This window comes from Pleurodeles waltl, chromosome 5, assembly GCF_031143425.1.
Source record: "Pleurodeles waltl isolate 20211129_DDA chromosome 5, aPleWal1.hap1.20221129, whole genome shotgun sequence".
NCBI lineage: Eukaryota > Metazoa > Chordata > Amphibia > Caudata > Salamandridae > Pleurodeles > Pleurodeles waltl.
In genome coordinates, this window is record NC_090444.1 from 1,719,350,768 (window position 1) to 1,719,366,167 (window position 15,400).

At 43.1% G+C, this 15,400-nt stretch overlaps 1 protein-coding gene across 2 annotated transcripts in view; it reads right to left on the bottom strand.

Moving 5' to 3' along the window:
* Nucleotides 1-15,400, bottom strand: part of TDRD6 (tudor domain containing 6) — a 1,091,010-nt gene that overhangs the window by 643,133 nt on the left and 432,477 nt on the right. For both annotated transcript variants that reach the window (XM_069236084.1, XM_069236083.1), the window contains one exon: nucleotides 6,174-6,254. In XM_069236084.1, coding sequence (XP_069092185.1) covers nucleotides 6,174-6,254 — 81 coding nt within the window. The remainder of the gene's footprint in view (nucleotides 1-6,173; nucleotides 6,255-15,400) is intronic.

The following is a 15,400-nucleotide window of genomic DNA, read 5'->3' on the forward strand; positions in this document are numbered from 1 at the left end:
GTGTTACAGTTCCTGCAGGGGGAGGTGAGAAGCACCTCCACCCAGTACAGGCTTTGTTCCTGGCCACAGTGACAAAGGCACTCAACCCATGTGGCCAGCAACTCGTCTGGTTGCGGCAGGCTGGCAGAAACTGGTCAGCCTAGCACTAGGAGTCGGACTGGTATTCAGGGGGCATCTCTAAGATGCCCTCTGGGTGTACTTTACAATACATTCCACACAGGCATCAGTGTGCATTTATTGTGCTGAGAAGTTTGACACCAAACTTCCCAGATTTATGGAACTGTGGAGTTCGTAGTTGACAAACTCCCAGACCATATACTCTTTATGGTTACCCTACAATTACAATGTCTAAGGTTTTGCTTAGACAGTGTAGGGGCATATTGCTCATGCACATATGCCCTCACCTGTGGTATAGTGCACCCTGCCTTAGGGCTGTAAGGCCTGCTACAGTGGTGACTTACCTATGCCACAGGCAGTGTGAGGTGGGCATGGCACTATGAGGGGAGTGCCAAGTCGACTTAGTCATTTTCTTCCCAAACAGCACACACAAGCTGCGAGAGTATGCATGTGCTGAATGATGGGTCCCCAGGGTGGCATAAGACATGCTACAGCCCTTAAAGACCTTCACTGGCAACATGGCCCTTGGTACCAGGGGTACCATTTACAAGGGACTTATCTGGGTGTCAGGGCCAAAGGTACAGTTTAGAGAAAGAACACTAGTGCTGGGGCCTGGTTAGCAGGGTCCCAGCACACTTTCTATCATAACTGGCATCAACAAAAGGCAAAATGTCAGGGGGTAACCATGCCAAGGAGGCATTTACTCACACCAACCTTTAAGGAAATGTATCACAAAAGGTGACTTGAACAAGTATGACTGGCTGAGGAAATGTCAAGAGGCAGAGAGGGTAAAAAAGTCACCTTTAAAAGTGGCCACAAAGTCCTTACTGGGCCAACAAGACAAACAATACATCCAAGAGTTTGGCATGCAGCGGGTCCATCTGGTGGGTGTGGGAGGTGGTGGTCGGCACCTTTAAGGGAGCCATCATTACTTCTGCCTTTAGAACTGTTGCCTCTGTAGGATCCCCTGAAATAGCTTCCGGGGGAGGGCTGCTAGGAATGTGGACATCGGTAGGATGTGGAAGCATCAGGGGAGGTAGTCTTTGAGCCACAACGGTAGAGTATGCAACAAAAGGAGTTGTGAACTTTTGGTGTTTGAAGAGTGCCCATACCTTTGGCCACCTCCCTATCTTTTTACATTTTCTACAATAATAGGTCTACTGAATTGATGCCAACCATCAAACAGCATGTGAAGCAAGTTCTGCTGAACCTCCAGCTTGAAGTCTGAAATACGAAGCAAGGTGTGTCTGCTCAAGAGGGAACTGGAGTTCAGTCCTTTGTCAGCTATGTCCACAGAATCTATTGGACAGCAGATGGCGGTATTAGAGACCTGTTTCATCTCAGAGAATCCCATAGCCTCTCTCTGTGCTCCTCTGGGAGAAGCTGGAGGAGCTCCTCCATTTCTTCCCAATGGGTGTAGTAATAACTGGAGAGTAGCATGGTAAAATAACAATGTGCTAATGATTGGCTGATTGCCTGGCTACCTGCTTTCCTGCAGTGTCTATACACTTACTCAACTGGTGGAGAGGCATCAACAATCACTTGAGAATTTCCCTTCTTACAGGCTGAGGTTACAACCATGGAGTCAGTAGGAGAAGCTTTGTACTTTTTGTCCACCCTGGGATTTATGACCCAAGCACGGACAGGGTCATAAAATGCATCAGTCACATGGCTGAGGTGCCTCCGAGCATGGGAAGGTATTGGGTAGAGCAGTGGGTGGAGGAGAGATTTTCAAAGAGGAAGTCCTCTTCCATAGGCTCTTTGTGAAGCTGCACCTTATGGAAGGAGGCGGCCCTACCAATAAGTTGCTGATAGAAAATAGAATTGTCAGTTGGAAGAGGCAGACATGGTATAAGTCACGGTATGTATCCCCAGTCAGATCTGAGTCGTAGGAGTCTGAGTCACCTGTGGAGGCGTTTCAAATGTGTTTATCTCCCCACCCCCATGACCACCTGTGTAAAAATGAGGTGGACCCTGAGGTGCATCATCAAGGGGATCCCCTGGAGAAGCAGGTGGGAAAGGTAAAGGCTGAGGAAGAATGTGGGGTAAAGAACGTGCGAAGGTTAAGAGGCTAGAGACCTTGTTAGGCTCTTGCACTGTTTTGGTGGGGTTAGTGTCCCCAAGACCTCCTCAAAGGACAGCTGACGTTTAAGGGGCTTGAGCAGCGGCAGACACCACAAGTCCAGCAAGGATCTGGCCATTGTGGAGAAGGATGACCAGGTGCATTTGCACAGCATCGACCTCTTCCTGAAGTTTATGGAAACTCAGTTGCACTGTACCTGAGCAGTGGGCAGACTTGCTGGTCATTGCAGAGTTTCAGCTCTAAAGGTGGCACCAATATTCGAACCAGCGCCGAGGTGGAAGTGTTTGGCAGTGAAGGTAAAGCTGGTGCAGATGTGGTCGGCGCCGAACTACAGCTGGGCAGTACATACGAAGATGACTGACTTTGCCGAACACAGTCTTAAGGCAGCAGTGGCCCAGTGGTATGTCTGTTGTTCCAGAGTTGTTGGATGCCCTTTGGCAGAGGGATGCTCTGCTTGAGCGCGGTGGTTAGGGGGAAAGAGTACCTTACTCTCTGACTGTTGATCAGGCAGAATGGGCCCGAACTCAAAATCCGAGCCAGACTTGTCCTTAAGGGAAAAAACTTCTGCAGCCAAGGGCTGCGGAGGTGCTCTCCTCTATGACCTGTGGGACGAACAGGTCAGAGACGTGTCTGCTCCTACACGACATCCCAGGACGCTGAGCCCTACGCTCTTTAAGAGTATTTTTGGAGTTGAAGGAGTGGCACAAGTCACAAATATCCTCATTATGCTCTGGAAAACGACACAAATTATAGACCTGATGAAGATCAGACACTTTGCGTGGCTGCGATGACAATGGAGTTGTGTCAGTTCCACCACTGTCTAGGCAGGGTGGAGAGACGCAACTGAGAAATTAGAGTAGTCCCCCAAGTGCAAGGCTCTGGATGAGCTGCAACTGACCCAAATCCGCTCAATTGATGTCAATAGTTCACCCGAGATGGAGAATGAAAGGAAGGTGTGATCAATTTACAATACCAATAGAGTAGAAGGAACCCAGATGGACCAAAAATAGCACTGCAAGTTTCGATTTGGAGTAAGGGAGCACACATAAGAAACTGGCAGCAGAAAGAAAGCAACCTAACAATGGAATTGATAACCATGCGCATTACCAGCAAGAGAAGGAGCACTGTACCTCCTGACTTCACATACTTATTCTAAGAGAAACAATTTGCACACATCTAGGCCCAACACTAGATGGCAGAGTACGCACAGCATTTTTATCTGAAGCCAGGCAGGCTTCAGCATATGGTTCAATTACCTAGAATAAATTAAAGATAGTAAAAGAGAGGGTAACAGAGATTTTGCTGAGGAGATAAAAAATATGGATAAAATACTAACAAAGAATTGCATTATTTCATATGAACTGGAGAATAGAATATAATTTGTGCAACTCTTTAGAATTGAGGGATGCATCGGTCAGCCTCCATTGCACACTGTTAATCTCACAAGCATGATAACTCACACCAATTAAAAGTAGCTATTTCTAGGAGCTATGTTTTAGAATATGAGAAGGAATTAATTCTAGGAGTGACTTATTATCTAGTGATCCTTGGTATGTAAAATCATTAAGTCCAAGCAATCTTGTAAAACTCCTAATAAAGGCTCTTTGATCATACCCACAGATTAAGGTTATAAACTGCCACTTGTGGAAAAGGCTTGTGTCCCGTCTATTTTTCTTGACACACCAGCGGTTCAAGTGCAGAGGTAAACATAATGGAAAAGATTTAAATATGGTACCTGTATGGGATGTGGAGAGCATGCTGAAAGTACACTAATTGAGGTGCCAGAACCTGTTAATGGGTAAAACCACTAAATGATTACCTGTACGCTTTAATCTTTGGCTACAAGAGTTGTTGTGAAGGACCACGTCGGAAGGGATTGGTTTACTCAGTAAATGGACAATGTAAGAACAAATTCAACTGGTAAAAGCTGTAAAATGGTGTTGGCAGATAATGTTTGCGTCCTCTTTCTTTCTTTGTGCGCCCACTGATGATTTGTCTGCCGGGCAAACATAAGGAGGACTCAAAGATGGCACCTGCATAGGAAGCAGAAACACGTTGAGTGAAGAGGTGTGCCAGAACCCATAGAATGGTAGGTGCACTAAGTTATTTTCTGAATGCTTTGTTCTGAATAATTTGATCTTTGGTAAGAATGTTGAAGTAAAGGTAGATTTCAAGGGAAGGGTTCAGTTAATGAATGGATTATGTATGGGCTGAATTTGCATGAGTTAATGGTGTTCATCTGTTCAATTAAATATGGTACTATGCCAAATAATAGCGTGAAATTGTGGGCTGTCCTGATAAGTTGCATGATTTGACAGGCTAAATGTGAAGGTTCTGTTTGTCTTTAAGATATATATTGGAAACTGATGTAGCCTGTAGTATGTGACTATCTCCTCCCACCCCCCGAAGGAGCTCCATATATTATGCTCTGGTGGGATAAAAGGTAGGCTTTATCCTAGAGAATTTGAAGATGTGGAGTTGTTTTGATAATTTCTTTAATTACAGACTGAATGATGCAACGTTTACAACATACACAATATGGATGTAACTTAAGGAGAAAGTGTGCCTATAACATACTATCGAGAGTTAAAAGGCATTTGAAAATTGTGTTGTGTAATATTATTGGTCTGGATAAGGCTGTCTTTCTAATGAGTCGATGGTTACCTTAAAGGTTGAGAAATCGTTAAGTGTACATAATTAGTGGTGATACATAACCTTGATAATCTATCTTAAGAACTGCTGACTTTATGCTTTTCCTTTTTTCTTGTATGGTCCACTTTTCCTGTATTTCTCAAATTCTTAGACGGTATACAAGGAACTTTTTGAAAAATATGTTTAGAATGATAAATGATATGTATTGATTCATTTGATATACGCCAGAAGGCTATGTCTTTTTAAAACATATAATGTGTATACAGATGTTTTAGACCATATACTGAATTAAGGTGCATTGGATTTTATTGTAGCCCAGAAGTTGTTCCCAGTGAAAGAAATGTGTTGGCTCTGTGTACAAGTGAAATTATGTTTGGATAACTAATTCTTCAACACAGTATGTATTAACCTAAACCTTGGACCATTGGGACATCATTAGAAAATATATTTTAGCACTTAGGTGAGATATAATGGTTGTACACTAAATTGGATATAAATATTACGGAATACACTGTTTGATTGGTACCATACCTCTTGCAAAGCAGAGTGCTGAGTAATATGATCTAACCCCCATGGTATTTGTTCAAAAACTGACAAACAAATTTGGTGGGTCAGCCAAGTTGATACCAGAAACGAGGTTGAGCTTTTACCCTATTACAGACTCACTCTTGAGATTTGCACCAGACTTTCTGCAAGACCTTTGACAAGATGCCTAGAGCCCAGGCCCAGCCTAGCAGCCTTTGGGCTCTGACAGACGCATATAGGTCTGCTCTTGTCTTCGCCCAGCAGCGTTCAGCGCTGTGGGAGCGTTATTGCCTGAGGGCTAACAGGCTCTGGCTCCTCTTCCCTCTCCAAGGCAGGATGCTGGTCTGTATAGTCCTTTGCTTCTGTAGGTGTCCAGTGAGGCGCAGAAGCGGGCAAAATAGGCAGGTCCTAAATAACAACTGCCAGAAAAACTAAGAAGAAATGCACATACTTGAAGCAATGGGGAATTGCAGTATTTAAAATAAGCATAAACACAAGAAAAGGGTAAAAACCTCAGTTTTAAAACAGAGGACATTTCTGTTCTTTCCAGTGGGAATAGCAACAAGCTGAGAATGGTAAAGCCAGCATATAGGAATACTCTATATTATCCGAGAAAATCCCATGATAGAAAAATAAAGCAATTACTGTAACTTACACTGTTACGGATTCACAATGGTGAAATGAGATTCACAGAAGCCATTAATCTCTATTGAACTTTGTTTATTGCTGAACAGCAAGACTTCTCTGCAATATAGGAACTGGGTTTCTTTCAGCAAAGAGGTTCCTATTAGCATACCTTTGTCTAAAGCCACCTTGTTCTCCAAATTACAATCAGTTTGACTGGCAGGGGTCTCTTCATTCAAATCGAATAACAATGCTGAAATACAAATCAAAAGCGTTATAACCACAATGAAAAAAAGATGGCAAATAAAGTCAACTTGGAACTAATGTATTCCATATAAAAAGTAATTACCTTGCAAAATAATTTTCCAGGGCAGGTTGTGCTACAGACTGACCTATGAACTAATAAGGAGAAACAGGACCTCAAAACAGTTAGTTAAAAAAGAAAAAATGTAGGAGTAGACATTTTGTTTGTGTCCTTTTCATGATGCAAAGTGCATATACATTTTACTGTCCAACTGTGGCAACATTTATTTTTATCATTAGAGGTAATAGACAACAGAAAACCTATGGTTGCCGCACATTCCTATAGTGACGAGTATTGTTTAGGTGCTCATACATTCAAAACATGCCTGTTGTCAAGCATGTGTATCGGGACAGGAACACCTGTACCCGCAAGTTACCACTGTGAATAAATAGGAATGGAGCACACACAAAAAGATATCCCTCTATTGTCAAAAATTCCAATAGTCATACACATTTAAACATGAGATAAGTTTTCACTGAAGTGGTATCAATACCGAATGTAATGTCTAAAAAGTACTCAAAAAAGACTATTTAATACATAACTCTTAAATGTTGATGTGTCACAAATTCGTTTAACATAAGAATTTGTTAATAAAGAAACAACGTTCGTCAAAACATTACACAGATGTAAAATCTACTGATCAGTGGTTTGTCCCCTACTCTGATCATTCAAAGTCCAAAACAAAAGTGGTTGTAGGGGTGGAAACTATCCATTTTGAAGATTAGGAAGCAGAAAAGAATTGTCTTCATCTAGATAGAAAGAAGGATTGTCCAGTTCATCCAAACTCAGCCGACACGTGTTTCGTCCCGCAAGGGACTTTATCAAGGCTGATAAAGACAAATATTGAGTATACTTATTAGTGTACCTATTTGTACCACTAATGACAACAACAATCACCTAAAAAAATAGCAATATCATGCAGTATATCGACATAAAAGTGGCGATATAGATGTTGTACAATGATAGAAAGCCCGATGATAAGAAATATCTTGATATCACAATTGGATGTTAATGGTACTTAAGTATGTAGAGAGCATAAAGAAGCCATATTTCTCGACACCATCACTCAGAAAAGAAAATATTTGTGTCTACACCGAAAGAAGTAAAAAGGAGAGAGTGAGGAAGATGTATAATCAAGATAGTGCACGAAAGACACCAATAGGCAAAGAGGCCTTATGCATCATCTTAAACAGACTGGATTATATACATGAAATCAACCGTCAATTAATGGATAGTGTATCATACATTGAACTAAAAGACAATCCTCTATCTCAAATTGTCCATGACCTGGATTTATCATTACATATGTGGCTAGATCAATGCTTAATTTCGGATTTAGAGTACAAATACATTTTCAATGCATATCCCAGGGCCCGTGCATCTACATACTTCCGAAAATCCATAAGCATAACACATCGCCACCAGGAAGACCCATTATATCAGGTATAGGTTCACCCACGGAAACACTTTCAGAATATATAGACAGTTTTTTACAACCTTTCGTCAGAAATCTTCCCTCATATTTGCAGGATACACGGGATGTTCTGATGAAACTAGAGGACATTATGTGGTCCCCAGAAATGAGTTGGGTAACCTTAGATGTCAGCTCCTTATACACTTGCATACCTAAAAACAGGGGTCTGGAAGCGATTCAACATTTTCTTGCTAGCAGATCGGCCTCATAATCTGAACACACCAATATGTTAATATTCTTATGTTAAACAAATTTGTGACACATCAAAATTTAAGAGTTATGTATTAAATAGTCTTTTTTGAGTACTTTTTAGACATTACATTCGGTAATGATACCACTTCAGTGAAAACTTCTCATGTTTAAATGTGTATGACTATTGGAATTTTTGACAATAGAGGGATATCTTTTTGTGTGTGCTCCATTCCTATTTATTCACAGTGGCAACTGTGGCAACACATTTGCAATATGTGAGGCAGATACAAGGGCCAGGACTTGATTAGATTGAACTGAATTAAAAATAGAATATTGCCAAGACGCTTGTTAGCCGAAAGTAACAATTGGTACAATTCACCCAAAAGAACAAGTTACTTCCCTTCAGTAACGCTTTTTCTGGTGGATACAGCAGCTACCTGTGGATTCCTCACTTTATGAATTCTCCCAATGCGCCAGCATTCAACAAAAAAATTCTTCCCAGCTCTTCACGTCGACTACGACGTTACAACTGCAAGGCTCCGCAAGTGACTCAGTCTGATGTCATCGTGGCAATAAAAGGTCCTTGTCAGTGTCACCATTTTTTACGTGCCTTTGAGGTGAACAGGGACTTCACCAAATAAAACATATATATATATATATATATATAGAGAGAGAGAGAGAGAGAGAGAGAGAGAGAGATATATAGAGAGAGAGAGAGATATATATATATATATATATATAGAGATATATCTATATCTATAGATATGGAAAAGGTCACTTACCCAGTGTACATCTGTTTGTGGCATGAGACGTTGCAGATTCACATGCTCTGCATTATCCTGCCATGTAGTGTTGGGCTCGGAGTGTTACAAGTTGTTTTTCTTCGAAGAAGTCTTTTCGAGTCACAGGACCAAGTGACTCCTCCCTTTCGGCTAGATTTCGCATGGGCGTTGACTCCATCTTAGATTGTTTTCCCCGCAGAGGGTGAGGTAGGAGTTGTGAGTATACTAGAGGTGCCCATGCAATGGAGTAGTAACGTATGTATCTAATGTCTATTAAAATAATATTTATTTACATATTTACAAGTGTCCTGCAACTAAAAACGGCTACAGGCTACCGGGGAGCTGGGAATCTGCAGCGTCTCATGCCACAAACAGATGTACACTGGGTAAGTGACATTTTCCGTTCGGTGGCATGTGTAGCTACAGATACACATGCTGTGCATAGATTACTAAGCAGTTATCTCCCCAAAAAGCAGTGGTTTAGCCTGTAGGAGTTGAAGTTGTCAGAAATAATGTTCTTAATACAGCCTGTCCTACTGTGGCTTGTTGTGTTGCTAACACGTCTACACAGTAATGCTTAGTAAATGTATGTGGCGTAGACCAGGTGGCTGTCTTACAAATTTCTGTCATTGGTATATTCCCAAGAAAAGCCATTGTGGCGCCTTTCTTTCTAGTGGAATGTGTTCTTGGTGTAATTGGTAATTCTTTTTTTGCTTTAATGTAGCAAGTTTGAATACATTTAACAATCCATCTGGCAATGCCTTGTTTGGATATAGGGTTACCTGCATGAGGTTTTTGGAAAGCTACAAACAATTGTTTTGTTTTACGAAATTGTTTTGTACTGTCAATGTAATACATTAGTGCTCTTTTTATGTCTAATGTATGCAAAGACCTTTCAGCTACTGAGTCTGGTTGTGGAAAGAAGACCGGGAGTTCCACAGTTTGGTTTAGATGGAATGGTGATATTACCTTTGGTAAGAATTTTGGATTTGTACGTAGAACCACTTTATGTTTATGTATTTGTATAAAGGGTTCTTGAATAGTAAATGCTTGTATTTCACTCACTCTTCTAACTGATGTGATAGCTATTAGAAAGGCTACTTTCCAGGTCAGATATTGAATTTGATAAGAATGCATGGGTTTCGAATGGTGGGCCCATGAGTCGTGTTAATACAATATTAAGGTTCCACAAAGGTACTGGTGGTGTCTTTGGGGGTATGATTCTTTTTAGTCCCTCCATAAATGCTTTAATGACTGGGATTCTAAAAAGTGATGTTGTATGTGTAATCTGCAGATATTGCAGTGAGATGGAACTTAATGGAAGAAAATGCAAGATTAGACTTTTGTAAGTGTAATAAATAGCTTACAATGTCCTTTGTGGAGGCATGTAGTGGTTGAATTTGATTAGTGTGGCAGTAGCAAAAGAATCTCTTCCATCTGTGTGCGTAACAATGTCTTGTAGGTTTCCTGGCTTGTTTAATGACCTCCATACACTCTTGTGTAAGATTTAAATGTCCAAATTCTAAGACTTCAGGAGCCAGATTGCTAGATTGAGCGATGCTGGATTCGGGTGTCTGATCTGTTTGTGTTGTGTTAACAGATCTGGTCTGTTTGGTAGTTTGATGTGGGGTACTACTGATAAGTCCAACAGTGTTGTGTACCACAGTTGGCAAGCCCACGTTGGTGCTATGAGTATTAGTTTGAGTTTGTTTTGACTTAGTTTGTTGACCAGATAAGGAATGAGTGGGAGAGGGGGAAAAGTGTAAGCAAATATCCCTGACCAACTGATCCATAGTGCATTGCCCTTGGACTGAGGGTGTGGGTACCTGGACGTGAAGTTTTGGCATTTTGAGTTTTCTTTTGTTGCGAATAGGTCTATGTTTGGTGTTCCCCAGCGGTGGAAGTGATCCTGTAGGATCTGGGGATGTATTTCCCATTCGTGAGTTTGCTGGTGATCGACAGATTGTCGGCTAACTGATTCTGAATGCCTGGTATGTATCGTGCTATCAGGCGAATCTGGTTGTGAATTGCCCAATGCCAAATCTTTTGTGTTAAGAGACACAGTTGTGACAAGTGTGTCTCCCCCCTTGTTTGTTGAGGTAGTACATTGCTGTCATGTTGTCTGTTTTGACAAGAATGTGTTTGTGGACTATTAGTGGTTGAAAAGCTTTAAATGCTAGAAAAACCGCTAGCAGTTCCAAATGATTTATGTGAAGTAGTTTTTGTTGATTGTCCCATTAACCCTGTATGCTGTGATTACTGAGGTGTGCTCCTCACCCCACCATGGAAGCATCTGTTGTGTTAACAGCTTAAGGCACTGGGTCTTGGAATGGCCGCCCTTTGTTTAAATTTATAGGGTTCCACCATTGAAGCGAGAAGTGTGTTTGGCGGTCTATCAACACTAGATCTTGAAGTTGACCCTGTGCTTGTGTCCATTGTTTTGCTAGGCACTGTTGTAAGGGCTGCATGTGTAATCTTGCATTTGTGACAATGGCTATGCAGGAGGACATCATGCCTAGAAGTTTCATTACAAACCTTACTGTGTAGTGTTGGTTTGGTTGTATGCTTGATCTTACATTTTGGAACGATTAGACTCTTTGTGGACTTGGTGTGGCAATTGCCCTTTGTGTATTGAGTGTTGCTCCCAAGTATTGTTGTATTTGGGACGGTTGCAGATGTGATTTCTGGTAATTTATAGAGAACCCTAGTTTGTGTAGAGTTTCTATGACGCATTGCGTGTGAAGAAGACACTGTTGAGTGTTGTTTTTTTATTAGCCAGTCATCTAAATATGGGAATACGTGCATGTGCTGTCTCCTTATGTGAGCGGCTACTACTGCTAGGCATTTTGTGAATAGCCTTGGGGCTGTTATTCCGAACGGTAGCACTTTGAATTGATAGTGTATGCCGTGCATTACAAACCTTAAGTATTTTCTGTGAGAAGGATGGATGGGTATGTGGAAATACGCATCCTTGAGATCCAATGTTGTCATGTATTCCTCCCTTTTTAATAAGGGAACTATGTCTTGAAGTGTTACCATGTGGAAGTGGTCTGATTTGATCAAGAGATTCAGTGTTCTGAGATCTAAGATAGGTCTTAACGTTTTGTCCTTTTTTGGAAATATAGTGAGTAGACTCCGGTTCCTTTTTGATGATTGGGTACGAGCTCTATCGCTTGTTTTTGTAGTAGTGCTTGGACCTCTATTTGTAATAGGTCTAAGTGTTGTTGGGACAGTCTGTGCGTTTTGGGTGGCACATCTGGCGGGAATCTTGTGAATTCTATGCAATAACCATGTTGGATAATTGATAGGACCCATGTGTCTGTGGTAATGTGTGTCCAGTTTTGGTAGTATGTGGTTAGTCTCCCCCCCCCCCCCCCACTGGTGACAAGTGTTGGGGTGTTGTGACATTGAAGTCACTGCTTGGTCTGGTTGTTTGGAATTTTCCTCTTCCGCTTAGGAATTGTCCTCTATAGGAACCACGAAACCCTCCCCTTTGGTATTGTGCCTTATAGGTGGGTCTGGATTGAGAGGTGGAAGGCTCAAATGTTTGTTGCCGAAAACCTCCTCTGAATTGTGGTTTTCTAAAAGGTGCCTCTGACTTGTGGGGAATAGAGCGCGCCCATGGCTGTGGCCGTGTTGTGTCTTTTTTCATTTTCTCAATGGCTGTCTCGACTTCCTGCCCAAACAACTGTTGTTGATTAAACTGCATATTTAACACCGCTTGTTGAATCTCTGGCTTGAATCTAGGTCTAAGCCATGCATGTCTGCGAATGGTCACAGCCGTGTTGACAGTCGGTGCTGCCGTGTCTGCCGAGTCTATTGCGGACCTTATCTGGTTATTAGATATGGCCTGTCCTTCTTCCACTACTTGCTGGGCACATTTTTGGTGTTCCTTGGGCAAGTGCTGTATGAGGTCTTGCATCTCGTCCCAGTGTGCCCGGTCGTAGCGTGCAAGTAGGGCTTGTGAATTTGTTATTTGCCATTGATTGGCTGCTTGTGCTGCCACTCGATTGCTCGCTGCGTCAAATTTTCTACTCTTAGTCAGGTGGTGGAGCGTCTCCTGACGATTGAGAGTTTGCTCTTTTCCTTGCCGCCCGTACAACCACTGAGTCCGGTGTGAGTTGTTGTGTTATGAACACAGGATCTGTTGGGGGAGGTTTGTACTTTTTTCTAAACTCTAGGCGTGATAGCTCTTCCCTTTATAGGCTCCTGGAAGATTTGTTGCGCGTGCTTGAGCATGCCTGGGAGCATCGGTAGACTCTGATAGGAAGCGTGGGTGGATGCCAGATTGTTAAACAGGAAATCATCCTCCACTGGCTCTGTGTGCATTGCTACGTTGTGGAACGTAGCTGCCCTGGATAGTACCTGCATATGTGCAGTACTGTCTTCTGGTGGTGACGGCTTTGTTGGATAACAGTCCGGACTGTTATCCAATACTGGTGCATCATATAAGTCCCATGCATCAGCATCATCCTGTATCATACCAGTATGTGTGGGTGACCGCATTATAGGTGTTCCCACTGGTGACGGTTGTGGTGAGAACATTGGTGGCGGAGATTTGTCTTTTGCCTTAGGTTGCATTTCTGTCTCCTGAAATGCAAGTTTTCTTTTTGATTTGAGTGGAGGTAAAGTTTGTATTTTTCCAGTCTCTTTTGGGATATGTAACCTCCTTTGTGTATGGTGAGGTTCTTCTATACCTAACTCTTCCTCGAATTGGTGTCTTTCCTTGAATTGGCTGGAAAGCCCTTGCTCTTCTGTAAAAGAGCTTCTTTTCGGCTCCGAGGCCACTTTTTTCTCAGTACCGAGGTTTCTGTTGCTACAGTCTTTTTCGGTTCCGGTGAGATTTTCCGTGGTTTAGTTGATTCAAACTTTTCGGTGTCGAAATCGTTCGGTGCCGGATTCTCGAGCGGAGTCGGAAGTCTTTGGCAATTCTTTGGCCTTTCTCGGTGCTGATGTCTGATCACCTTCCTTTCTGTGTGTTGAGCCATGGCCTGCTGGCGGTGGCGTCCCCATGGCCTTAAATGCTTTGCTGTGACCCTGAGTTTTGGACGGGACAGGTTTACTCACGGTTCGTTGCACCGCCGAGTCGTTCACCTTCGGATTCATCCGAGTCTGTCTCTTGGATGGAGATGCTTTCCTCCTCTCCGACGTCGAGCTGTTCCTTCGGTTTCGACGCCATTTGTAGTCTTCTTGCGCGTCGATCTCTTAAGGTCTTTTTCAATCGGAACACTCGGCAAGCCTCGCATGTATCCTCTGCAGACCAAGAAGCCTGGATCACCAAGCTCTCCAGAGTCAGATGTTGGGATAAACATCCAGGATCAACCCTGTACCTCCTTGCTACAGTCCTGGACACCGCTGGAGACTTAACAGGCTTTCCCCAAATGTCCAAAATAGGCTCAGTAAGAGCATCATTGAAAGGGAGCAGGGGCTCTGCTGAGTGGAGGAAGGATGTAATACCTCTGTCCAAATATTAGTCTTTACTTTCGAAGATGGCAATGCAAGTTCCAACAATTCATCAGCCTTCCTTATGACAGTGTGATAGGAAGCTGCTTCCTCTGTACATTCACCTGGGGATGAAAGATCCCACTCAGGGGAGGTATCCAGTCAAATAGCTGAGTCCAGACCCTGAAACTCTCCCAAAGGCTCAGAAATCTCTCCTGCCTCTAGTAACTGCCGCTGGTATTCTTCCTCTTCCAAGAGCCTTAATGCTCTCCTCCTCGATCTGAGCCTGGCCTCCAATCTCAGCATCGGCAGAGTTAGCCAACGTCGATGACGCCGGCTTCAAGACAGATGGACGGGGCATAGGAGATGGAGATACACTCCGTCCCGACCGGGAACCATTTGGCGCCAGTATTGACTCCAGTATTGACTCTATCGGCACCAATGGCATCATCTGAGGCAACGTCATTGGCGCCGAACCAATGACCTCGGCCTGATAGAAAGGCACAAACGGAGCAGACTTGTATGGAGCCATGGAGAATGCTAATGGACCCATGGGACCAGCCAGTGCACCAGCAGGGGCCATAGCTTTACTAAACATGCCGAACATAGCATTTAGAAAAGCCGCCGGATCCGCTCCCGGAGTCAGGAAGGCAGGAAACCTCTGTTCATCTTGCGGTGCTTGGGTCAGATCCGAAACCTGTGCCACCAGCTCCTAAATCAACACAGGAGGTGAAAAGTGAGGTGGAGGACTCAACCACCTCGATCAGTGAAGGCGCCGGAGAAGCTTGAGAACTCTGAGGTTGGGGAGTAACAGTCAGACTGACCTCCCACGCCGTACAACATTGTCTCGAAGGAGACCGAGATCAAGACCAATCTCTAGAAGAACAGCGTCAGAAATCGTGCCAGCGCTGCTTCTTGTGTGATCTCGACAACTTATTTGATGGAAAGTTGTCTTGGACCTCCGATGACTTGTGTCCTCTATTCGCTTTTGATAAGAAAAGTTTAGCCTCTCTTTCTTTTAACACCTTTGGATCCATCCTTTGGCAAGACACGCACCCTTCCACTTCGTGGTCCGAACTCAAACACCACAAACAGTCTTCATGAGGGTCAGTGACTGACATACGACCCCCGCACTCACGACCAGGCTTCAAACCTGATTTCTTAGGCGGAGACTTTGTAACAAGTACAATAAGACACTTTCGAAA